Source organism: Chaetodon auriga, chromosome 9 (assembly GCF_051107435.1).
Source record: "Chaetodon auriga isolate fChaAug3 chromosome 9, fChaAug3.hap1, whole genome shotgun sequence".
Lineage (NCBI taxonomy): Eukaryota > Metazoa > Chordata > Actinopteri > Chaetodontiformes > Chaetodontidae > Chaetodon > Chaetodon auriga.
In genome coordinates, this window is record NC_135082.1 from 12783176 (window position 1) to 12808893 (window position 25718).

At 44.6% G+C, this 25718-nt stretch overlaps 2 protein-coding genes across 2 annotated transcripts in view; one reads left to right on the plus strand and one right to left on the minus strand.

Annotated features, from left to right (window-relative positions):
• The first annotated feature begins 217 nt into the window (after positions 1-217).
• On the plus strand, positions 218-5880 carry fgf16 (fibroblast growth factor 16). Its single transcript, XM_076739284.1, has 3 exons — positions 218-668; positions 2334-2437; positions 4636-5880. The coding sequence occupies exons 1-3, from the start codon at positions 365-367 to the stop codon at positions 4879-4881; spliced, it is 654 nt and encodes a 217-aa protein (XP_076595399.1). The 5' UTR covers positions 218-364; the 3' UTR covers positions 4882-5880.
• Positions 5881-8756: 2876 nt separating this feature from the next.
• The window catches only part of atrx (ATRX chromatin remodeler), a 30548-nt gene continuing 13586 nt past the window's right edge, over positions 8757-25718 (minus strand). The window contains exons 22-34 of the mRNA XM_076738529.1: positions 24827-24957; positions 24468-24562; positions 24195-24334; positions 23514-23664; positions 23147-23247; positions 22172-22280; positions 21871-22048; positions 21412-21603; positions 13884-14033; positions 11802-11918; positions 11032-11127; positions 10785-10913; positions 8757-10409 (exon numbers count right to left, since the gene is read on the minus strand). Coding sequence (XP_076594644.1) covers positions 10185-10409; positions 10785-10913; positions 11032-11127; positions 11802-11918; positions 13884-14033; positions 21412-21603; positions 21871-22048; positions 22172-22280; positions 23147-23247; positions 23514-23664; positions 24195-24334; positions 24468-24562; positions 24827-24957 — 1814 coding nt within the window. The 3' untranslated portion in view covers positions 8757-10184. The remainder of the gene's footprint in view (positions 10410-10784; positions 10914-11031; positions 11128-11801; positions 11919-13883; positions 14034-21411; positions 21604-21870; positions 22049-22171; positions 22281-23146; positions 23248-23513; positions 23665-24194; positions 24335-24467; positions 24563-24826; positions 24958-25718) is intronic.

Sequence of the window (25718 nt, forward strand, 5' to 3'; positions counted from 1 at the left end):
TCGGTGGGAGAATATATACAGCTTTGTGAGAGAGCAGTGACAGAAACGCGTAGACAGCGGCATCATCAGTGGTAAAAGTTGGACTGAAAGTACACCGTCAGTAAGGAAACTGATGCGCGTAAGAAGGGATGCCAGCCAGGCGTGGCTTGTGTTTGAATATGCAATGTGAGAATGCGTGGGGAGTATGTATATAATAGAGTCTTTCCATCTGATAAACAGAGATATCAAACTGATGATTATAGCAAAGGACGATCAATAAACTGAAAGGACGCCTCTGATTTGGAGGAGCACGGCGCGCTGGGTACGCTTTGTGCGTGCATGGACAAACTTTTTTTCCCCTCCTTGAGTCACCATAGATTTTTAAATGCCGTCGCTTAATTTGACAGCTGTGCACACCATGGCAGAGGTTGGGAGTTTTCTGGGGACAATCGACTTGGATTTACAAAGCTTCCCTGCGCTCGGGAATATGCCCCTACCGGAGTCTCCAGTGGGCTTGAATGAGCGGCTGGGGCAGATTGAAGGGAGGCTGCAGCGGGGGTCGCCGACGGATTTCGGGCACCTCAAAGGAATCCTGAGGCGGCGGCAGCTCTACTGCAGGACCGGCTTTCAGCTGGAGATATTCCCTAACGGGACTGTGCATGGGACAAGACAGGACCACAGCAGATTTGGTGAGGGTACTTTCTTAGCATTTTAACTTTTTCTGTACTATGAGAAATTCGAAATATTACAGATTTTGCCATAGAACTTGTCTGTCTCGATAGAGAGAAATAGGCCCATGGTTTGATTTACAAACAGCGTCTTATTAAATAGGCTGCACGTTTATGACACATGAGAAGAGGTGAAGTGTGGCCTCCGGGAAACTAAAGGAAGGCAGTAGTACAGAATTTAATTACAGTTTGTAGTTATTTACGAGCTCACTGTCATGTAATATTTCTTGTATTATCGGTTTAGACCGTTTTCACCGCTGTCACTGTTAAACTGTGTGAAGTGAGTTTAATTAGGAGGCTTGTTCCTGCCGCACATCCCCGGTGAATACCCATTCGTGCGTCACTGTCACCTGGCGCGCAGGAAAGCAGAGCCACACACCTTTTTCTGGCAATCCCCGCTGCGCGTGGGGGGCAGGTGTCTCTCTGCAAACAAGCAGCGCGTGCGCGTCTCGCGGTCACAGCAACAACGAGCCCGCACACGTACCGCGCGCGCGCCGGCAGTTGTGAAGACTCGGCGCCGTTAATGTAAACGGAGCGAGGTGCGGCTCGCGGGGGAACGAGAAACAAATGAGGTCAGAGGGCAGATACGCACATGTCTCGCGCCTCATATCCATGCAGTCATCTCGCAGGTGCAGGCCGGCTCGCTCGCTGCGGAAAGAGCGGAATAACCCGAAATTAAAGCATGACCACTGCGGCATCCAGGGAAGGTTTAATGTTCCCATTTCAGCCAAAACAAGCCGGTTTACAGGGATGGGTGGTCCGCGTGTTTGTTTCTGGCTTCACTTAGCTTTAAAATGCAAGGTCTTTGTCAGAGCTGCAAGGAAGACATGGCTTTGATTAGAGGGATATGAAACACACACTTCACCCCAGAAAAAATTAGAGGGATGTTCTCTGTCATCCTCTGGCATCAGATGAGGTCGAGGAGATGGGGACCAGGTGGCTGTAAGATGGCCTCTGCCAGTCAGCACAGCCAGCTGGATCCTCTCTGACTAACCTCTGCATCACAACAGCCAATAGCTTTTAATTTTACCAGTTGTTTCCCTGCCTTTGAAGTACATGTTCACTTTACTGTAGCTTCCTGTGAGTCAACAGCCCACGAAACAACGTAACCACATCTCAGCTTCATAAAAGTGACTTCTCGGTCTGTATTAGTAGCCAGTTGGGAAGTTTCAAAGACAGGATGAACACATTTATAGACACCGCAATCTACTATGATTAAATGAGTGATGTATGTTCCTCAGACCAGACTGCAAAAAACAAGCTACAGAATCAAAGGAATCTTCATCTGGTGCTGTTCCCATCCAGGCCATACATCTTTTCTGCTGTTACCGATGAAAAAAAAGGAGTTATTTAGCCGCCTTAAAACAGCAGTTTTTCAAATGTAGAATGGTGATGCAAGAAGATGACAACGAACAATCTGCAGAGCAGCTTCAGCAGCAAACATGAGGCTTTCTGTCCTTAACTGGTGCACATTTTCACTGGTGTGCCGTCACGTAAATGGAGGCCACTTGTTGCTGTGTGTGTGTTTGTGAGCTTTCCTGACTGGTTTCTTGCATTGTGTGTGTGTGTGTGTGTGTGTGTGTGTGTGTGCGTGTGTGCGTGCGTGCGTGCATTGTTTGACCTCAGGTATCCTGGAGTTCATCAGTCTGGCAGTGGGTCTGGTCAGCATCAGAGGGGTGGACGCTGGACTCTACCTCGGTATGAATGAGAAAGGAGAGCTCTATGGGTCGGTGAGTCAAAACAAAAAAAAAAAAAAAATCCTTTCATTCACAACCCTGCCCTCGCCATGCAGCCCAGGGTCTCATTCATGACAAGTCTGGCACTCGATACACGAGACTTGCTTTACAGAATACTCTGTTTTGCAACCGTTCTCAGGAAAAGGACTCTTTTTTTTACAATATGCACCAGGATTGAGCTCTAAAAAATACGTTTTCAGGAGCAATCTGAGAGTCAGTTTGTTATCAAGGTACGTGGCAGATGGGAAAACCAGTGAGACAAAACAAGTATGTGCTCCTTTTCCAGGGTCGCACACTCTATGTCACATACTTTCCTCTCACTGCTTTCCTTCAGTATAGTAATAAAGACTGTTGATCCAATAAATGATGATGACTTTTTGACCAAAAACAACACAGGCAGTAGCAAAGAAAAAGGAAAAAAATAGACCTTTATACTTGGGGGAAGTCAAGAGAAAAGCAGATTTACAAACCAACCTCTTCATTTAAGATATGCAGAAATATTTACATATTTTCCCAAAGTGGAGACAGGAACATTTGGAATGACTCTGGATGTGTGGTGTGGGTGAATTTGGTGGAGATTCCAAGTTTGGACTGCAGTGTTACGTATAGGAGAAACATCTTGTGCTTTTCCACGGTCAATGCAATATGCAGAGAATATCTTTTTCATCCTGGCTGACTTTGTCTCACGTGTGGCTGCTATCTGGAGACAGGGAGAAAGGAAAGGGAAGAGATAAAGACAATGAAGGGGAAGTATGTGAGGGCTGCCTGTATCAGGTGTCCCAGGGCATTACCTGAGGGCCTCTCAGGACTCAGACTCCCCCTGGCTCTGAACATTTCGAACAGAGGCTACTTTTAAGCGCGGCCATTAGGTTGAAAGTGCAGATATTGTTACTGCATGCTATCAGAGTCTGGCATCCTGGAGCTTTGACCCTGGGGGAGGGGGTGGATGATGGTGGGAGGAGGCAGTCATTTGTGGGGGTGGGGGTAATTGCACACCTGACTGAGTCACCTGACTGACAGAAGGAGCGATGTAGACGCGTCTGTCTGAGGCTGAAAGGCCAGGAGTTGGGAGGGGGGAGGGTAACAGGTAGAAGGGTGCTTCCGTCCCACAACCACCAGACCTTGACAAGCTTTTGATCCGATGAGGTTTGTGTGTGTGTGTGTGTGTGTGTGTGTGTGTGTGTGTGTGTGTGTTAGGATGGAGTTGGCCCAGTCATGTGCCCTCAGGGCTGTGTTTACAGACAACAGCTTCACCACACAGCCGCAGCCAAGCAGAGCCTGACAGCCAATCAACAAAATTGCTGCTGGAATAAAAACCGAGACTCTTGCACAAACACTCGCTCAAACTATAACGTGTTTTATTAAAGGCAGAGATTGACTGATCGCTGTGTAGAGAAGCTGCGTCGTCTCAGCCAAAAAATGTTAGTCCAAGGGAAAGACTGCCTGGGAGGGACAGTCGGGGCGGGGGGGAGGTGATAGCAACTGTTTGGGATACTCTCAAAAGGGGTGCATGTCTGGCCCCTGGTCCTCGGTGATACCCCTGACTTGACTGAGGTTCGACCCGCTTGCGGAACTGCTGTGTGACTGACTGGTCTTGGCAGGAGAGCAGCTCTAACCCTCATGTCTCTTATTGTTCTCACACACTCACTCAGCCAGCACACTCTCACCTGCTGAACCCGCAGCCATCGCTCATGCTGCGCTGTCAGTGAAGGCCGAGGCTTTGAGAGCTGCGGTGTGTGTGTTTGTGTGTGTGCGTAAGAAGTGAGAGAGAGAGAGAGAGAGAGAGAGAGAGAGAGAGAGAGAGAGCAAGGCAAGACTGGATGCCTGCTCGCTGTTCTTCTTGCATCACAGGGAGGGAAATGATTCTCCATGCACAACCAGAGGTTAACAGGTCTGAGGAATGAGTGTGGGGTGTAAAGAGAAAAGCCTCTCGTAATGACTTCCTCTCTTCTGTCATAATGAGCACCTGCCCAAATGAGTTTCTACTGGTTCATTTCAGCTTCCCAGCGCAGTCCAAGATGGTTAATGAAATACATAAACGAGCACACCAGGAGGAGTGGAACCTGCATGCAAAGTGGCATCATCCGTCTCGGCTGCATTTGTTGAATGTTGCAAATGTTCGTCCTTTCTCACTCAGTGTCGTGCGAGCAGGACTGCAGCAGATGACTGATATGTTGTTTTCTCTCCTGCAGAAGAAGCTGACAGCAGAATGTGTGTTCAGGGAGCAGTTTGAGGAGAACTGGTACAACACCTACGCTTCAACTCTGTACAAGCACACAGACACGGGACGCTTCTACTACGTGGCCTTAAACAAGGACGGCTCGCCCAGGGAGGGCGGCAGGACTAAAAAGCATCAGAAGCTCACCCACTTCTTACCCAGGCCAGTGGAGATTGAAAAGATCCCTCAGGCGTACAGGGACTTATTCCAGTACAGGTGACCAGCGCTTACACTTGGAGAACCGGTTACAATTGGAGGAAGAGAAATAATAGAAGAGAAGAGGGGGGGTGTTGTGGATATTTTGGACCTGGTACTAAACTGTTTACCCTCAGCTCCCCCTGAGGTCACTGTGTTTGCGCCTCAGCCCACTGCTCAGCCCGTTACAGCACTGACATAAACATTGTGCATGTTCCTGGATGTTGCTTCTTTGCTTCTGCAGTGGACTTGTGACCTCAGAGAGGAGGGAAAGTGATCTTGTGAAACCACTGCAGACACGGACGGAGGCCCGCATGATCGCCCCCGCTGTGGGGCTGTCAGGACGATCCAGTCAGGTGCCATGTTTTCCCAATAACCACTTTTTAAAGGCAAATGCGTAGATACTGACGCGACATGCAATCGCGAGTGGAGTCGTGTCTCTTGGCGGTTTTGCATAGCACTAAGCTGGTGTGGAGAAAAAAAATTAATGGTTGACCGTGAGGACACAAGGAAGGGACTTTAGGATCTTCGAATGACAGAAAGCACTGCAGATGTCACATTGTGCATTTGTCATGCACTATACACAGTCATGATAAATGCAAGAAAGGGCACATGGATGAGAGAAGAAGGGTCAGAAACTCACAAACTATGTGCTACACACATATTAAGTGACAGGTTGGGATAGTCAGGTACTAAAGAGTCTGTAAGGAGAATGTCTGTGAGGAAGAACTGGAGTTTTATTGAGTTGTCTTCAAAATCAAAGATGAAAGAGGGGGAAAGAATCTCTACGATGAATGTGTGATCAATGAAAGAGCACTTACTGCACATCGTCAGTCCCAGCTGTAGGCCTGCTCGTTCTCCAGCGAAACCACCAGAGTCAGAGTAGTGATATCATTCATCACATTTTAATGAAATATCAAGCAGTGCCTTGTAGAAATTGTGTACACAATAAGCGATTAAGCTTGGGACAAAAGCACTTCTCTGACTGTGGTTGTAACGAATAAGTGATGGGTTTTTTTAAAGGATGGTGACTTGTAATGTTCAAAGTGTCAGGAACATTATTAAAAATGCAAGCAGCTGAGGTGTACATATGGGTGATCCTATTTATGAGATGTACAATATATTTATTTTCTACATATAAAGTATAAATATAAATCTATATATTTATTTATTGCAAAGACTTTATTTTGTAATGAACTTGAAGTTATCTGGACTGTAGATTCTACTGAAATTACACCAAAAAAAACAACAAACAAACAAGAAAAAACTGCAATGAACATGACAATGAAATTGTCCTGCTATCGAGAGCTCATTGTGAGAGACCTTTGTTGCTTGGATAAAAATGTGATGTACCAATTAAAACCAGATATAGAATCTATGTGAATGTTGCATTTCTTTCCTTTTCTTTTCAGCCATGTTAGCTGCATTCAGTCGGCCCACCGCTTGGTCCAGACTGACATGTCTCAACAACTGTTGGATGGATCGCCATGAAGTTTTTTTTTACAGACATTCATGGTCCCCAGAGGATGAATTGGAAAGACGTTAGTAATCCCAACTTTTCCTCTAGCTCCACCATGAGGTTGACATTTGTGTTTTTACCTGATAATAAACACATGAGTCTTGGCTACATTAAAAAGTAGCTTTCTTTTGTCTGGACAAAAACAAGTTAGGCTTTATTGATGTAAAATAACAACACTGAAAAGAGCAGTATTCTGCAGCACGCACATTATTATTAAAATACCTCAAATGCAATAACTTTAAAAGCAATGACCACATGGCATGTTGTCCTGCTGTCCAAAAGACAGGGAGAGCATGAGATAAAAGGATGCAGCAGAATTTTTCCCAGAGGAGAGCATTGATACAATCCCATGCCAATTTGCCCTCATAAACCCTTTACCAAGTAATGTGCACAGACCCTCTCTGTCTCCACAAGTCTTAGTAAGCCTACATCCACCATACAAAATCAGATTCCTTATGCAACTGGATCCCGACTCCTAATTGGCTTTACACATCAGCGTGGATTTAGAGCAGTGATTGGTTGTTCATTGCAGGGGCCTCACAGGCTCGACTACAGTGTAGTCTGCAGCCGGCCTTTTCAATGGACAGAAACAGCTGCCTGCTGCACAGAGAACCAGCAGGGATGTGCCGCAAACCTGGAGTGGTGGTAATCTGGGGCTGAGAGGGGATGGGATCAACATTTCAACATCTGCAATAGTTGTAATGTTTCTTCACTGGCAGATATCTGTAAGCTGTGAGAGCAAGCTCCCCTGGGGGGAGGGAATGGAAAAGTCAAAGACATGCAGGGGAAAACCCTGGCAGACTGAGAAATGAAAACAATACCGGGAGAGGGAAAAATAGATGAAAGATTGAAGGCAGAAAAGAGTAGGACAAAAGGCACTTAATGCTGTGGGTGTGAAATACAGGGACAGTGCAACAAGATGTAACAGCAATCTGCTTTCAAACTGTTGAAGTAATAGTCATAAATTTGGGGGGAAATACGCTTTCATTCCGAGACTAAGATAAGATAAGTAGATCAATATCACTTTCAAATCTGTACAGTAAATGTGAAGCTGCAGCCAGGAGGTCTTGTCTTAAAAGACTGGAAGCAGAAGGAAACCGCTAAGTTAGCCTAGCTCTGTTCAAAGGTAAAATAAATCTTAAAAGCTCACCAGTTATCATGTTTTAAAATGTTAGTTCAACTTTGAGTTGTAAACTGCGAATTTGTTTACGTATCGTGTCTGTGATTTGTATTTCAGTTAACAAATGTACATCTTCAAATATGGGACGGCCCAAATATCATCAGCTCAATTATCATCACTGCATCATTGGTGCAATTAACCTTTGCATTAATATGGAATAAGGTATGTTTTGGTAAATTGAAGAATATCCTCTTGTTTGACTAGCATTTGAACCTCTTAAGTCTTTTTCTTCGGTTATAGATTGGGTAGCCATGTGTCAGTCTCTTATTAGCCAATCAATATCAGTCAGAGATGGGCTCCATACCTTATTTAAAGGGGGCGGGACTACAGAGAGTGAGGGGAAACGGACGGTAGTGAGACGTTGAAGGCTGGATGTAAATTCTGTAAAATCCATGAAATTACTCTTATTCATCAACAGCTGGGGCTATGCGGGACATGTGTATCATCAGTGTGTGAACCATGTTCTGTTGCGTTCTGTTGGGTGCTCCTGAAGGAACCATACATGTACTCTCCTTTCCTTAGTCTGATTTTAATCACTTGTCGAAATTAGTTGATGGCTACTCTGACTGACTCTGCTAACTCACGTTACAGAGCAGCCGAAGAGGACACCATTAATGTGACCATCTCGCGCCGTCAGAAAGCGCGAGCCTCTCCTCCAGGAGTAGACGGACGCTTCCCTCTGCGCAGTGATACGGTTGGCAGGTGTAGTTCGATCGAAAGAAAATAGATCCAACCTGAAACTGCTCACAAGGTCTGTGGATTATCTTGAGTAATAGGGTTATGATTTCTGGAAAGAGACATTGTTGCTGAGTTTTTATTTTTTGGGACTTTAAGTGGCATAAACTAGTGCCATCTACTTTCAGTTTATTCAAGAGAGCAGATTTTCTCCAAACTGGGCAACTTAGACCAAAACAATCTGGATGTCTAAATAGCAGTACAGGTGAGGGGGCTTTGGGGTGAACTGTCCCTTTAACATAGTTTGTAGACCCTAAAATATCAGTATTGGCAGGAGCCTAAATTCACCGTCTGTCAGGGTTCATATGGTTATCATGCAAGTGTATGATAAAAGTGTATAAAACCTACAATAAGATGACCAGAATGACCAAATCTCCCACCAACACCCCTATCCTAATTCAGTCAGTGCAAAAATAATGCACTGTAAATAATTTCAGTCCTGAAAAACAAATGACTCAACACAGTACTTGCTCATCCTTTTGGTCACTTTATTAAATGTTATATTAAATACTTATCAAGATAATAGCAGATCAGATTCATGGCAAATCATGTTGGTGTATTTGCTAACATAAGAACATTCTTAGGAGGGCCAAAAAGTTTCTCTACATTTATGAAATACACTTTGTGCAAACACAGGAGCCAACTAGAGACAACAGGCATCTCTTCATGAGAAATGTATGTACTCCTCATGGTTAACAGCTATACCAGTTTAAGCATTTAGAAGCAAAAATGTGCCAAAGTAGAATACAGGTAGTCTGGGGCCCTGCCTGGTGAGACTACAGTGTCCAGAAGGCGTTTCTCACAAAGCAGGACACGGATCGGCCAGGCATATTAATATTTCCAGTCTTTACTCTATCAAATCCAGCGTGAAACACATATTTCAAACTTTGACAGAAAAGTAAAGGGAAAAGTTTGGGGCCCTGTGACACCTGGCTGAACTGGTCATGCTTTGTGAGACCCAGTCACTCACCCAAGCTTGGGATCAACACAAGTGGAACATAAACAATGAACAGGACGCACAGTGCTATGCTAGGCAACACGTGACAATGAGAATGATGTTACAAAAAGGTCATAGGAACCGGCAGGCAGTTTTGAACAACACAAGCATTCCATTACCATGTTCAGCGACAACTAATGTAAACACTTAAAAGCATAATAGAAAAGATTCTGAACAAAATCTCAAATCTCAGAACTTTACAGAGCTTTTTTTTTTTTAGGAAATGAATATAAGGCCATATTTTTTTAAATATTTTTTTTTTTCAGTTTTTAATCGACTTATCAATTTCTTCGATCTCCCAAAAAGAGCAGGACTTTGCAGCACCATCAGCTGTCTGCTTTGCTAGATATTGGTGAAGGAATCTACTGGGGCTGATAATCATGTAGAGCTTTACATCAGAGTCCTGTCACCAACTACACTGGTCCCACTCAGATTTAGTTAGGCATTTAAAACAGTATAAAAAACTGAGTTTAAATAACAAGGAAACCCTCTTAAGGGGAGAACAATACAATGCTTAAAAGCATTGGGGGTAAAACTTTCGTCTTTAAATACACGAAAAAAATGAAGATATAGAACTTGAATAACATTAAGGCGATATATACATTTTTTTTTTTCTGTTGAAATTGCTAATGGACTCCTTTCACACAGTCATTTATACATTATATTCCACCTTCTCTCAGTGAACTACAGAATAAAGAACTGAGAGTCTATCCCACTTGAGGCCCCAGTGGACAGCAGCCGAGTCTCAAAACTACTCCACCCTCTGATTGGTGGACCAGTTTGCTTTGAGCTCTGAGCAGTCTCACAGTGTGTTTGTTACAGAGAACTGGGCCTCGCTCAGACTGGGCCACTGGGAGCCGGCTAGCTGAGTGGGGGTTGAGGAAGAGTCCCTCTGACCTACAGGCCCTTGGAGGGCCCAGGATTCTTGCCCATGCTTTGATGGGAGCCCAGGCCATGGAGCTGCTGGTAAAGACCCAGCAGCTCCATCTGACTAAGCCCGCTGCCTCCCATCATGCCATTCTGCAAGGCCAGCTGGTTCAGGTAGTTGGCCTGATTAGCTATGGCCAGCTGCTGCTCCTGCACCTTCCTGTTGGTGATCACCTTCTGCACGAACATCATCAGCTGGGTAGACACAAACACAGAGACGCTTCAAGTAACTACAACATTACTACTGTAGTTAAAAAAGTACCTTCACATGTCTAAAGCACATATGAAGACAACAGACACGAAAACAAAACTGTTCACACTGAAAACTGTCCAAATATGTGAAAACATCATCACGTCTGTATGTAACACTATGGCTTAATGGATTATTAAACTAGATACAAGAGAGCAATTGCTATGTGCACAAAAACGGTTATTGGAAGACAGGAAACTAAAGAAAAGCACTGCAAAACTAGACAGATAACAGATACTACTACTGCAGTCCAGTTGTAGCTTCTCAGGTACATTTACTAAGTTGAGTCTGGGCAATACAAAGCTGTGATGTGACCTTACCGTCTGCTGCCTGGTGAGAACATCCCTGTACAAGGCTTCCCGACGCTTGAGCTCCAGCTCCACACTTGCCTGTCGACCCAGAGCCATAGACTGGACCTGATTCTCTGTGAGTGACGGGTTCTCCTTCCACTGTGGGGAGAGGACAGTTCACACATGGTGACCTCGACCACCATCACAACTATAATGCCCCCATTTGCATCAAGCGACAGAAAGGTGACCTCACTAAACATAAAGTTTTGACACTCACCACTCTGGCAATTGTATCTTCCAGTGACTCCCGCGGTAAAGACTTCAATGCATTTGTTGCTTCAGCGACTTTAAGTCGTCCCTGGTTTATAAGGTCCTGCACACAGATGGAGGAAGGGGGAAACATGAAGAGGCAAGTGAGCTAATATTGATTATTAATCTTCATGCAGATGGTGGATGATCTTAAATGTCAAATGTAATGCAGTGTCAGAGGTATCACTCATTGTGATAAACCCACAGAGAATTATCACAAACTCTGCAGCTCTATAGAATGTTTTCCCGCTCACTGTTTTGTTTTTAACATAGCAATAAACACTGTATTCAGCTAATGTGGTGGTAGCTTTAGCTCCATCAGTATGTTTGATGAGTTTACACTCCAAAATCTGTTGTCATGATCGCCCTTTACAGGGGATGCAGCACTAAGCTGCTGAATCACTTTTACAAGTTCATCAGTCTGCTTTCAAAGATACAGCTGTCACAACATTATTCTTTTACACTCATTTCACTTCCTTGTTGTAACACACAAACGGCCTCTTGGACCGTCTGTCCTCTCCCTCAGTCAGATGTGCCACTGTGTATAAATAGCTGCTGCCCCAGACATGGAGTATTACGAACTGTTGGGTGGAGGAGTGGGGCAGAGCTGGGCATGTCGGCTACAAGACTGTTGTCACAATTAGCAGTGGGGTCTGAGGAATGTGGGGCGCCATGCCGTGGGGGAAGGAGAGGGAGGCGTGTGAGGGAGGACAGGGGCATGTGGAGCTCATTACTTACCTCCAGCTGCTGGTTGGTCATGGAGGCCAAAGCCGCCACGTTGTAGGAGAAGTAGCTGGAGGAACCAATGTCCATCTGTGCGTATGATGACTGGTAGTTGGTCCTCATGGACAGACCCTGAGATAAAAGACAGAGGGGAAGTGAAAAGGCCTCCAACAGAAGAGCAGGATTAGTACACATCTATAAGGCAGGTGTTAAAAGCCATCAAGGGCATAATGGGAGATATAGAAGGCCTTTGTATACAGCCTGTTCAAGGCCTGAATGTTCTTCTGTATTCTGCCTCACCGTTCTGTTTACCGACATGGAATGGAGGGGCATTGTTCTGCCATCAAGTCGGCAGCAGCCATAGTAACAGAGCAGATTCAGCATGTGTCTAAAATGGGAAAGCCAGAGCCACAAGAAACTAACACCGTTGTACTACATACAGGTCGCGCCTCTTTTGCTTCCCAAAAACTGGCACTGGGTCAGCATGATGCCATCGTTGTTTGGTTCAGTGTAAAAAAGGAAAACCGGTGTAGTGATGGGTCTTCTTCTGACTTCATGTCATGTTCAGTCAGTAATCCTGACAACAAAGCTTTAAACTCTTCACAGATATAACCTCTGCAAGGGTAACACGTTGCCTGGTATCAGCTTGTTACTCTTGTATTAAACATGTGTGTGAGAGAATTGACGTAAACAGTCTTGTCCCAGTAAAGGCCAGCAGGATGCCGATGTCTGTGTGTAATTGAGCCTCTGCTGCAGATGGTTTTCCTGTGCCCTGTAATCTGGCCATCCGGTATGTAGGGGTTTGTGTGTGTATGTGTGTGTGCTGGGGGCCAGTGGGGGTCTTTGGACCTGGTCAGAGACAGGTGTGCAGGCTTAAACAGCACAAAAGTTCAAAACAACTGCAAAACCACAACCCACATGAACGTGGGCACACACACTTCACTTTTGGGTTTGCTGTTAACAAGCAGCCACTCTTGCGGCTTCAGCTGCATCCTCAGATGCTCTGCAGACTTAGTCCATCTTCAGACAGACAGACACAAAATCTAGACTTGACTTCATTTCCAAAAGTCAGCGTCTGAAATCTAAATTTATGACATGAGCCTCTCTAAGCTCTGAACCGTGCTGAAGTCATCCCAGTGAGACCGAGGGCTCCTGGGTTCAGTTTGGTTTTGGGCGCCTGATCATGTTCTCACAGTTTTTCCCATTTCCTGAGTTGCAAATCTGATATTCATACACATAGCTTTTCCTGGCCACCACCGGCCAACCCTTAAGTTGTGAAGACATTAGCAGAGGCCGGGTTACGTTCCAGTTGTTTCTCCTGCAAAGCTCAGAGTATACAACGCAACACTGAACAGCCTCTCGTGGATGAAAAGTGGTTACTTGTGCATCTTTAGTGTATGACAGATTGCAGTGACGCGAACGCAATTGAAATCCTCACATTCGACCTCAGCGCCACTGTTTTTCCTGCAACTGGGAACCCTCTGTTCTCTTGAAAAGCAGAGGAGCTCTGAGGGAAAAGCCGCTTAAGGCACACAGAGGGCAGAGGAGGGAGAGTGTGTTGGAAAAATAATCATTAGAGTGAATTAGAATCTAGGATTACACAGGGGGGAGAGGAGACCTGCTCCTGCTCTCTTACAACATCAACCTCCCCCCACACATTTCTCCAAATAAACCCCACTAATTGCCCATTGATTTGTCCCACAAGAAAGAGAGGGAAGAGGAAGGGACAATGGGGGAGGTGCCAGAGGAAAAGTGTAACGCAGACCAAAGAGGAGTCCCTAACCCTCTGTGGACCGATGTACTTAAAGTAAGTTGCACTGACACTGCTTCACAGTGACACTGTGGTGGTGGTGGGGGGGGTGGGGGTGGCTGGGTGGCTGGGTGGGTGTTACTCTAAGTGATGAAAGGATTGTACAGATCGAACACATCTTTACAAACAAAAGTTGGGCCTCTCTTAGCTCGCTTTGCACTTTGATGTCAATGATGTCAAAGGCACACACATAAGTGTTGTGTGTGTGTGCCTTTGACTTTGGAACTGGTGGATATGGCAGTGTGTGGCATGCATGCATGTGTGTGTGTGGTTTTCTCCTTGCCTACCTTTTTCTCTGCTTCATACTCAGCCCAGGCAGCCTTGCGGTCCTCCTCGCTCAGGGCTTCCTCCTCCTTGTGGTCCAGCAGAGAGTCGTGTTCATGGTAACACACGATCTGGTCCTTATTGTTCTGCAGCATCTCAGCCAGGAAGGGATCCTGCATCAGGTAAGATGACAAAAAGGTAGAAGCGGTCATGATGGGTTAAAAGCTATCATTAGAGAAGAGGGAGAGATGGATCTGGAAGAGGGGAAGAAGGTTACACAGGCGACGTGTAATCCAGATTACTGTATATTCAGACTATCAGCACAAATTCTATTTTTAGGTGAACTGAAATAAGATTTTATCAGCTGTGATTAATCAAAGGATAGGTTCACAATTTTTCAAATATGCCTTCAAGGATTTCGTGGCATCTACCTTGCAACCAGCTGAATAGCCCTTGCCTCACCAAGCCAATAGGAGAACCAACAGCAGCTGTAAAAAATGTGAAAGGCGCTATCTGGAGCCTGTATTTCATTTGTCCATTCAGGACTACTGCAGAAACATTGTGGTGCAACAGGGCAGAATCTGTGGAAGAGGACCTACTCCCTCTTTAGATCTAGAACTCTGAGCAAAAATGTATTCAAATGAATATTGATTATCTGAAGTTAATAGGAGTTATCAAAGTTAAACAAATCAAGTGGGTATCCTCTAAAGTTGCAGTGTTTGTTCCCTCTTTCTGTTACCGTCCTTCCACTCAACAGAGAAAAGCAGTCCACAGAACCAAAGAGAGGGAAAAAAGATTGTCAAACTCTGCTGGAGCCCAAGAGTAGCTTTAGATAAACTTTGGACAGTAGATTTTGTCCCCCATCATTTCAACTGACAGCATATTATGAAAGGATCTCTTAATGAACAGGAGGAATGATTCCAGCAAGAAAAAAAACAGCAGCAAGAACAGTCATGGACAGCAGAAGAGCTTTGCTGGATCAATGTGTTTCTTAATAAAATGTTCTCTGAGCTGCAAATATGTCACTTTCAATGCAACATGTAACACTAACACTGAATTTAAAACAGTCTGCTTGTACCAAACAACTTCAGTGACAGCAGATCTGAAACCAGACATTGCTTTGGTTTGGAGAGCAAGGGAATCTCAATTCTTTAACCAGCCTGAAGCTTGCAGTTTTGTGTTTATATCAGAAAAAAGCTGCACCAGTTAGCATGTGTGTACCTGCATTGTTACTGTGGCAAACAATACAAACAAGTCAACAAGACCTGAATACACAAATCCAGCCTCATCTAAGTTCTAACACTTCTGACGTTTGGATTTAAGAAAAAAAAAAAAAAAAACTTGGATTTGCCCGTGATAGGATTAAAAGAACATGTAAAAAACCAAACAAACATAAATAAATGATGAACGTTTTTTTGGGACTGTGGTTTCCATGACTACACTGTTATTGAAAACAATACCTGAGTAAAATTAGGAGAGCTGGGCCAGGCTCAGCTCACAGAAACATGGTTTAAATTACACTCTGCAGCACGTTTGCTTTTCTTTGTCTTGACTTCGCTTTACATTAAACTGGAACTTTGCAATCTGGAAACAACGTCATACAGAAGTTGCATCATTAACCTCCACACAGGCCAATTCACAGGGGGGCTTTGCTCGCCTCCCCTGCCCTTCTCTGTGTCACTGTGAACAGTGACAGCGAATGTGATGTTGCTAACAAAATTAATCATAGATGTCACCGGTATTAGGGTGGGGGAAACAGGACAAAACAGAGAGACGAAACTATGAAATTAAGCAGTGATTGCAGACCTGCATTGAATAAACAGAAAATAAACACCAGACCAGATGGAGTGAAACTGGATCCCTTACACACACAAAAAAAAAAGGGGGGGGGATGGGGGGGAGTGAGTGTAAGAAAACTACAAGAAACTATTTTTGAGCCTCAGAACTCCATAGAGTGACAGATAAGGTGGCCAGCCTTCACACTTAATCAGGACAAAACCAGGCCACCCCTGAACAGCCAGACATTTTGAAGCAGCGGCATAGCCAGCGATTCAACTGCTGCTTTGCTCTCTAATTAGGACATAAAATCACAGAAGAGCCTGTTGGCCTGACTCAGATAAAAGGCATCCATTGTGGTTTGTTCTGCCAAAATAGGTGAGCACATGGTCAAATAAAGGCCAAAGTAGAATGCCAGTACAGGTACTTGGCACTGGTGTACAACATGGTTATGACTACATGGTTATGACAAATGCCAAATCTGACTCATTGGTGACGATGAGGATGGCCCAGAGGCCACTCAGAGGTTCATCTGGGCTAGCTGACTTGTCAGTGACAGTTCCCCATAAAGAAAGGAATCTACATATTTTCATGTTCTTTGTTCTTATTTTTCTGTTAATACAGTACAGTCGAGTATAAAAGAGTGGGGTGGGGTAAAATAGGTGTACGTTTTATTCAAATGACGACCAACAGGGTGGGTCAGTGGAGCTGCAGGTCAAATGACAGATGCCCCCAGTGGCAGGCAGTGCTTCCTGGGATATATATTCTGTACCATCAGTGGCTCTGGGGTGGTCTGGTCTATCTCCAGTCCTGGTGTGTTTAATGTGTGTGTGCCCCGAGTCACCGCTAATGATTGTAGGTAAACTGACCTGGGCTATTGTCATCCTTATGGGGTGCATGGTGAAGCCTATCACTTTACTGCAAAGGAAGAGAGAAAGCTAGAGATGCTGGGTGGGCAGATGCTCAGAGAGAAAGAGGTAAATTACTCCACTCAACTTTTTTTCCCCCTCTGAGGAAAAAAAAAATGTGGGAGCAGGTTTAGAATTTCTCGAGGGTGATATTTGGAAAGGAATTTGGACATTTGGCATCACAGTGTGTGTTTGTGCGTTCAGATGTAATAATGGAGATGGCTGTCCATGTCTGAGGATAAGCTCACGACTTGAGACTAAAGAATCTCAACAGATTCAGTCTCAATGAGGGCCTGATAATCTGCTGCCTTGATTCTAAACAGCACTTTTAGAGCCTTTTATTCAACAAATGATCTGCAACTGTGCCGTCAATGTAAAGCAAACTCTGAGATGGAAGCCTTGGCTTCAGCTGACTGCTAAACAAGCAGGGGTCAGCAGAGCAAAAAAAACTATACTAATCACACAACGCATCCAACATGCAGGCATTCACCACTGTTTGAAACCCCTTCCATTCTTTCTGTTGAGAGAACAATTTATGCCCTCCTTAAGTGAAATTCTTGTACATGTATATATTATGAAAATGGCTAACCTGCCAGCAGTCCATAAATGATGTAAAGCAGTTTTCAACCTCGGCAGCTCTCACATCAGAAAGATGAAAACTTGGGAGTCAACACAAGTGGGCCTCATGTAGGCTTTACAACTTGGCACAGGCACCAGCACGTACTTTACCAATAGATTTTAGGTGGCGCTTAACTGTAAAAGGTCTGATGCAATTAAACACCCGCTTGCATTAATAGCTCTGGGTTCTATGCAGGCATGATTTTTGGCCGCGTTATCAGATATTTTCTCGAGCTGAGAACATTCTCAACCATGTAAACCCAATTTCCTGCACCTAAACGACCAGTTTTTCTGTCACGAATGCTTTTACCATGCTCTCACAGTCACTTATTTAATTTCTGTCATTGCCACAACAATAAACCTATACTTAACAGAGAATAACACCACACAGGAGGAACGAAATGCGCAAGGAGGAATGTTGGGGATATTGGAAAGATGGGAAAACAGACTTTTGATTAAATTCCAACTTCAAAAGTTCAAAAACAACTACAGCAATTAGTTTCTCAAGTTGTCCCAGAGTTTTTGAGTGTATTCAAAGTGGCTGTGTCTGCCAGAAACTGCTTTTGACGCGCAGGTGCGTTAACCATAGCAACAGAGGGGGCCAAGACAGGATCCCGACAGCAGGAATGTGAGTGGCTGAGATATTTGTAATACCTAAACATAGCCAGTCAAAACTCTCCTCTCTCCTCCAGCTGCACACAAGTGATACACATAACCTTACTGGCCTGCTCTAAACAGTTTTTCTGCAGAAACACACTTAGCTACAGGCACAGTGCCTGACATCAGGAGGCCACCCCTGCCCTCAGGACCACGTTGTCTTTACACCCTCCGGGGCCTGCACAAGTCGAAGGGTTTATCTAGCTGTCAATCAATTGACAAAGACACAAAATCACACAAAAAAAGACAATAAACATACCACATTCCTATTAAAACAAGCCTCAGCCAGCAGCAGTAGGGGGGTGCATTTCTATGAGAGATCTTCTATAAGGGCCGGCCAGCTGGAGCTGGACAGACAGGTCAAGAGGGATTCACAAGGAGTCAATTAGAGTATGATGATGGAATTGTACCCAGCAGAAAGCAAGTCAAAAAATGGAAATCGGTCTCTGAATAAATTAAGTGAGAGGCAGGCTGTACACTAGATGCAGTAGTTGATCACAGAGTGTCGTAGTGAAAAGGTGGCGAAGTCTTGCTCAGTTCAAAGCTGATGTGAAGGGCTGCTCCCTGACCGGCTCTTAGCTGCCAGGCTCGGTCATTTCTACAGGGGTGTTACACAGACTAAAGGCTGGTTTGTGCGAGAAAAGATGTTGTTTGTATGTATGATGTGGATCTGGAAATCAAAAGGGTTTACAGCTGTTCCCAATGGCCACACAAGAGGGAGGGTGAAAAGCCTGCAATCAAGAGAGGCGATGCACATTTTCAGTCAGTCTCTTCTAGAAGGTATTTATGGTGCTGTATTTGTTGTGCACATGAAAAGGGTAAAGAAAGAAGCAGGAAAGCTTAAGAGTGAACCCGAGCTCCTTCCTCACCTCTGCACAGCTGGCCAATGACAGTCAAGTGAGTGACTGTCAGATTGTGGGATTTCAAGAAGGTACAGAAATGGTTGGACACAGCCAACTCTGTCTTTTGCCGTTACTATCGGCATTCTCTCCATCTGCAATGCAACAAGCTCAGGCGTGTTTTCTGAGAGTTGGCATTCTGGGAAGTATGAGAAACCACTTACCCAAGTTGATAAAGACGGGGCAAGAAGAGGGTGGGCGCACTGGTAAAAACTAATTTACAAAACTTTCATCACAAAATGACCCCTGTATTCCACTGAACATCACTGACTGATGACATATAATGCTTACAGAGTATTCAAGGGGGAATTTTCCTTTAAGGTCAAAGTGACTTTGTACCCCTAATGAAACAAGCATGGTGCAGCTTATTGCTCCAGTCTGCTCTTGTCTATACTGTAGCTCGAGAGCAGCCTCCCCACTACAAGCTTTCAGTGTACCTGACAGAGCCTAATGACCACTGTAGCCATCACCTGCTGAGAGCACAGAGAGGAAAGTTACGCCCACAGCCTGCCAGCTTGACCGACAGTGTGTAATGCAGCAACATTTGCAGTGAAAGCTGTGGCAATGTATAAAAAAAGACCAAGTTTAGGTTCCATTGTAAATGCAGTCACATGTTAGATTGAAAAAACAAGTGTGACAAATAGGAAATAGTTGAGGAGTCTCAGGAATAGTCTCAGGATAGGTGGGTGGGGAGTCAAAATCTCATGTCTGGGCTGAGAGAACCTTCTTTGTCATTAGGGGGAAGTGCTCCTGCTTCCTTTGTCTCCAATTAGTTTCTCTGAAGAGCACAGAGACATCTTTAAGAGAGGGGTTTAAATAATGACCCTTCATCATGCAGGGTAGGCCAGAGGGAGAAGAAGAAAAACAACTTTACTGAGCTCGCTTTGAACATTCGGAGGCAGAGTGGCGAGTCAGGGCAACAGATGGTCGCAATGATGGCGAGGAAGAGACGGGGTGGGGTCATGGTGGACAGAGAAGAGAGTGAAGACATCAGTAAGGACAAGGTGGAGTTAAGTGAAAAGAAAGGTAAGATACAAGGTATGGGAGGTGCAGAAATAACCAGGGTAACATATAAGCAATTAGAGGACATAAAGGGTGACTGAACAAAAGAGGAGGCAGGTGGGAATGATAGCAGACAACTAAAAAAAGACAACTTTATAGTGAGTTTTTCCCTTCAGCTAGGCTTGACACAAGCAAAAGATGAGACGAAAATAACTCCAACTCAGCTTCTTTAGCTTAAATATCACCCCACTGCCTCTATGGCCTGTGAGACTAGAGTTTTAAAGCTATATGCCCTCTGTGGCTGAGAAAGCAACACTTCCCAGCATGAAGAGTTCAGGAGAATGAGTACAAAACTCCCTCTGCCGTGGCTCGAATCACTCTCTCCTTCTGTGCAGAGCGTTGTTGGCTCGAAGTGATGGAGGGTGTCTGACTCATCTTCACATCATTCCAGACGGCAAATTCCTTCCGTAATACTGCAAGTCCTGCTGCCACATCACAGTTAACCCCCTGGCCAAAACAGGTCAGCTTGTTAAAGAGCTTGTCAGCCTCTCCGTCTTTAATACTGTGTCACATAAATGTCACTGGGCTCATTAAAGATCATACACATCTAACAGGCCGCAGCTCAATGAACACATCTTTCCTCTTCAAATCTCCAACTGTGCTCCGCTGCTCTGTAAGTAGACTGCTCCTGGTTTAGAGGAGTATGGAAGGTGAGAGCAATGATATCAGCTGCCGGCTGAGTGGATTCATGCAGTGCTCCTACCTGTTAATACCCATGAAAGGAATAGCGATAAAGATCTTTTGACAGTGTAAATGGAAAACAGATTTTCCATTAAGGTGCACTGAAAGGCCTCTCAACTGTCCGGTGAAAGAGCAAGCGAGTTGGATATACAGTGTTTCTTTTATCCATTCTGTTTACAGGTTTCTACGGAGTAACCCAGGTCAGACCAAAACAAAGAAGTAAAACCACTTAAGATGATCTGAATAAACCCAAAGACTGCAAAAAAGGAAGGGGTGGGAAAGGATGGGAGTAATTCAAAGATCAACAAAGAAGGAATGAATGAAAAAAAAGAGAAAAGAGGAGTACAGGTTTATAGCTGGGCAGCAGCAGTGTTGCAATGAGAAGACTATTTAGTAAATAACAGTAAACAGACAAATCTGTGCAGCTGTGCGGGGTTGGATGGCCCATGTAAGGGCTGTGTGTTCTTATTAAAACCCCAGGGGGCCCAAATAGTGACACAGCACCTGCATTAAGCAGAAAAGAGGCGAGCACAGGATTCTGAAAGGAAATGAGAAGAACCAGAAAGATCTGTGAAAGGCCAAGCAGGATACAAGCTGGAACCGAGTTTAAATAACAGTTTATCACTGAAGTGCTAAACTTCAAAAGGAGGAACATACTACTTGTGCAAGTTTGGAAAAACAAACTTGGCATTTGAAATGGCGTTCTGTGCCATGTTTGTTGAAGGGGAAAAAACACTATTTTACTACTGTTAATTGGTTTCAGCCCACTTTTCCTCATTTCCTTAAGGGATCAGTCTAAACAAAACCATGAAATCTCAGTCAATGGTTCATCAAAGTCCAACAACGTGAAAGATTTCCTTGAATTCACAAATATATGCTAGGTCCAACATTGAACCATATGTAAACAATCTAAGTACATACATGGCATACATACATACATACATGTTTACCTTAGGGAGCAAGGGTGTGGCTTTCTTGCTCTTCTTCCCTGAGGGATCATCCAGCATGTCCGGCTCAAAGGTGTAGAGCTCAGCCAGCTCGTTCGTCGTAAAGTGCCTCTCAATCTGCTGCTGGTCCACCACCCGGAACGACAGAGACTGTTTGGTTACCTGCCGGTCATAAATCTTCTCCTCCATTGTGCCCTGCAAGAAGAGAGTGAAGCAAGTTCAATAATACATTAAACTGTTTCTAGATATGGATGTTCTGAAACTCATTATGTGCCAACAAACAAAGCAGTTACACACAAGCTGTCAAAACATTTCAACACCAAACTTCAGAGGGCTCATGATCAAGTAGCAGAAACAGTGATCACAGACGACATGCTTGGAATCATCTCTTGGTTGATTATTGGTTGGTGACTAGTGGCCAATCAAACAGCACAATCAACACAAATTACCAAAGCAGCTCACCTGGGCCAAGAACCTGTACACATACACAGTCTTAAGCTGGCCAAAGCGGTAGACCCTGAAAATACTTTGGACGTCGTAGGAGGGGTTCCAGGAGGCGTCGAAGATGATGACCCTGTTGGCTGCCACCAGGTTGATGCCAAGAGAGCCGGCTCGTGTTGAAATGAGGAACAAACGACCTCTGGGAAAGCAGACGAGAATGCAGGAGAGAGGTGAGTCAGTGCTTATAAATGCACTATGAAACCATTTACACTGAAGGCACCACCCGTTAAAAAATGTGTTGTTTAAGATAAAAGTATATTACCTTGTGTTACTGGTATCATTAAACTCTTCAGCCCACTTCTTCCTGGTAGTGGCGCTGGTGGAGCCATCCAGGCGATAGTAGTCAATATTCCTGAACCACTTGCCTTCACCTTCACAAAGACGTTAAGAAATGTGACTATGGCTACTCAACATTCACATCTACGCTTCACAAAACCTTCAAAAACACACGTGTCACCGTCAACTAAGCTTTTTCCTTGTCAGAAGGACTTAGTTTGGGTATTGGCAGACAGCAGATAGATAGTCATGTTGGTTAGAGGCGTGCAGTGTTTAGCCTTCAAGATGCCTGCCCCCCCCCCCCCCCACACACGCCTTCATAACCAACATTTCAGTATGTTTCCAATTACAGCACTGTGATCTTTTCATTACAAATTACAAACCCTTGAGCAAACATTTTTTTGTGGAATAAAAAGTCAAGGTCTAATCATTTTCAAAATGAAAGTAAAAACAGCTGCTGAAGTTTAATTAGGAACATGACCTTACACCAGCAGCAGCGTGCATGTGTGTCTGTGTGTGTTCAAGGGTAATAAGCGCACCAGCATGTACAAGACTACATGTTGCATGCGAGCTGTCTGCTGTACGAGTGTGAAACCTGCATCTCCATATGAAAATACTTCAGCCTTCTCCAACACCAATGTTAGCATTTTTTTTTATCTCACACAGTTTTGTCAGTTCAAAGTCTACAGTGTAAAACCACAAAAATGAAGCTTGGGACAGACAACTGGGCCCCTCGACCTCCAAAGTCAGTAGCTGTCTTATAATATTAAACATTGCTCTGTGATTTTAGCACATCATGAAAACAAGAGCAGCCTTTCAGATCATTACTGTAAGAGTGAAACTGATCACTGGCAATAGTGGGATCATTTGCTGAAGTAAGGCTAACACACTGACAGGCATGTCAACCGAACACAGTGAGAACTTCCTGAATATATGAAGTCAGACTGCACTTAAAAAGTACCTTTGTATGGAGAGAGTTTGTCTTCATCTTTAGCTCTGCAAGACAGCTCCAGGAAGTCCTCAATCAGGTCCAAAGAGATGAGAGACTGACTGAACACCAACCTGAGGACAGATGATACACCAATGGCACTTTACCAGAGCAACATGTCACCCTGTGATTCACCCAAAGACTTTCCAGTAACACTGCAAACAAACTACACAACAGAAAAGGCTGTAAAGGTTTTTACAGCACATCAAGTACAGACTAGAGGTCGACCAACAGTGGATTTTTAAAGGGTAATAATAATACAGACAGTTTGTAAACGTCCTGTGGGCGCCAATTAATCGGCCAAACCGACTCAGTCTATAGCTACTACAGATACACTTACACTTTATCATCTACTTCCTCTGCCATGCGCAGGACCTCAAACAGGAGCATCATCTTCCCAGAGTGCTCCAGGACCTCAGCATCAGCCTCTGTGACAAACTCCTTGTGCCAGTCAGGAGTGGGACTCCCTGGTGCTGAGCCAGTGGTCGGAGCTGTTTGATACACAGAGGAACAGATTTTTTTTTTTTGTTGTTGTTATTTAATTTTGGGTTATCTTATAATACAGTGACGTCTATAATACAGTGACCTGTAAAGCATTGCATTAGTTTTTGTTTTTCTTGAGACCACACTCAAAAGGTGTTTTCCTGGGTTAGGAGTGTCATTAACAAACACACACCTAAACTGCTTTACAGTTGAAGGATCACCTCGAACCAGTCAGACCCACAAAAACTGTAAACAGTTATTAGTTCAAAATTTAAAACATCACTGCTTGTTATACAAAACTGGTCCTTTGACTTGTTTCAAGGCTCAATCAATTGTAAGAGGATATTTTTCAGAGTATCTACGGGCAAAGAATGAGCTTGTGATTATTTGGCTGGCTTCTGCAAAGCTACCATCTACTATGTGTGTAATCATTCTGAGCAGAGGCAAAACACCCCAGTTATTCCTGTGCATACACATTCTGGCACCTCTAACACCCAGCCAATTGCCCATAATGTTCCCATATGTACAAAAGACTTACGCTCCTCCACAGGTGCTTGTCTGTTTCGACCCTCTCCGTTTCTGCCCCGAGAGCTGGTGTTCCACTCTTTGATGACCTCCACGTCATCACTGTCCGAGTCATCGGATCCCCTCTTTTTTCCCTTCCCTTGTTTCTTTTTCCTATTAGGAAGGAGGAACAGTGGACGAGACAGGACCAGTGAGAGTAACAGATGGAAGAGAGAAGGGCAGTTAAATGAGGTCATCTCTGTATGAATGTACAACAAGGGGAAATGGGAGTGAAATCTTATTTTACTTTTTTATCTTTTCATCCTCAGAAGTCAGACTCATGGAGGATTCTTCTGTTTCTGATGCAATGAACTCATCCATACTGTCCTCGTCAAAGAACCCCTGCAAGAGAGTGCACTCGCGTGAGTCTTGTGCGATGTGCGATGACATAGGTCAACCAAACACTGAGCGCTGGATTGTGGGCAGCAGAAATGATGCATAAGGGGAAAATTTTGCCGCAGTGCCAATATGTGTGTTATTCTCCCCTGGTGCATGACCTGTCAACACTACATTTCTATTGTTTTCCCACAGTGTGTGTGATTTGTGCTAATGTATTCTCAGTTTTTCAGTTGGTGTTCAGTGTGGTTTCGTCTTCCCTGGCCCTACCCTGTTTTCTTTACTGATGTAGTCCAGCTGAAGGCACCAGGGATGGGTCCAGATTCTGCTGAGCATCTGGAAATCCTGGAAGAGTTTGGTCCCCGCGCGGCCCCGGCCCCCCTCCAAAGCATTCCCCACACCTGCACACAAGGGAAATAGTTTGTGGAGAAAGATGGATGTGTGTTTGCATTATGTACTTGACAGCGTGCCCTCAATCTTTTCATACATACAGACTAGTGTGGAAAATGTAGTAAAACAAGACTTGATTGGGGAACAGTGATGTCCACCCATGGTTAGAAAGTCATTATTATTTACACAAAACAAACCATACCAAGCAGTCAGTGTCAGCCAACTTTCTACAGCAATGTCCAGTCTGCAACTTCTGTCTGGTAGTCTGGTCTGTTCAATCAGTGGGTTTACTAACTGAATTGAGTGGCAGTTGCTGAAATGTTAATGTTGTAACTGCTCTGTGTTGGCCTGCATTGACCCCGAGAGGTCAGAAATTACAGTAGGTTTTACATAAGCAACACGTGCAGCCACTGCCCCCCTGCAGACCGACTGGTGGTCTGTGGAGGTCCAGAACCAAAGTCACAACATCAGCACTGTGCCCTGTGGACAACCCGGCCTAATGAGCCACAGCACATACCACCAAACCCCCCCATCACTCCTCTTCTTACACCCCGGCTCTCCTGTTCTTTGTTTTCGCTTTTGGTGTAAAACCTCTGGCCCCTCCTCCCTCTAAATTTCTTTCCCTTTCCTTTATGCCCCCACATTCCCCCCTTTTACCCCCCACCCTCTGTTCCCTTTCTCCCAGAGCTCTTCATTAGGGAGACGTGGGAAACTGGGCTTAAACCCTGCCTGCGGCACTCTGCCAGCTGCCACTCTTACACACACACACACA

Coding starts and splice junctions, on each gene's coding strand:
- fgf16 (XM_076739284.1), top strand. CDS start 365: ATGCCGTCGCTTAATTTGACAGCTGTGCACACCATGGCAGAGGTTGGG. Junction 669..2,333: donor ACAGGACCACAGCAGATTTG/GTGAGGGTACTT, acceptor GTTTGACCTCAG/GTATCCTGGAGTTCATCAGT. Junction 2,438..4,635: donor AAGGAGAGCTCTATGGGTCG/GTGAGTCAAAAC, acceptor TCTCTCCTGCAG/AAGAAGCTGACAGCAGAATG.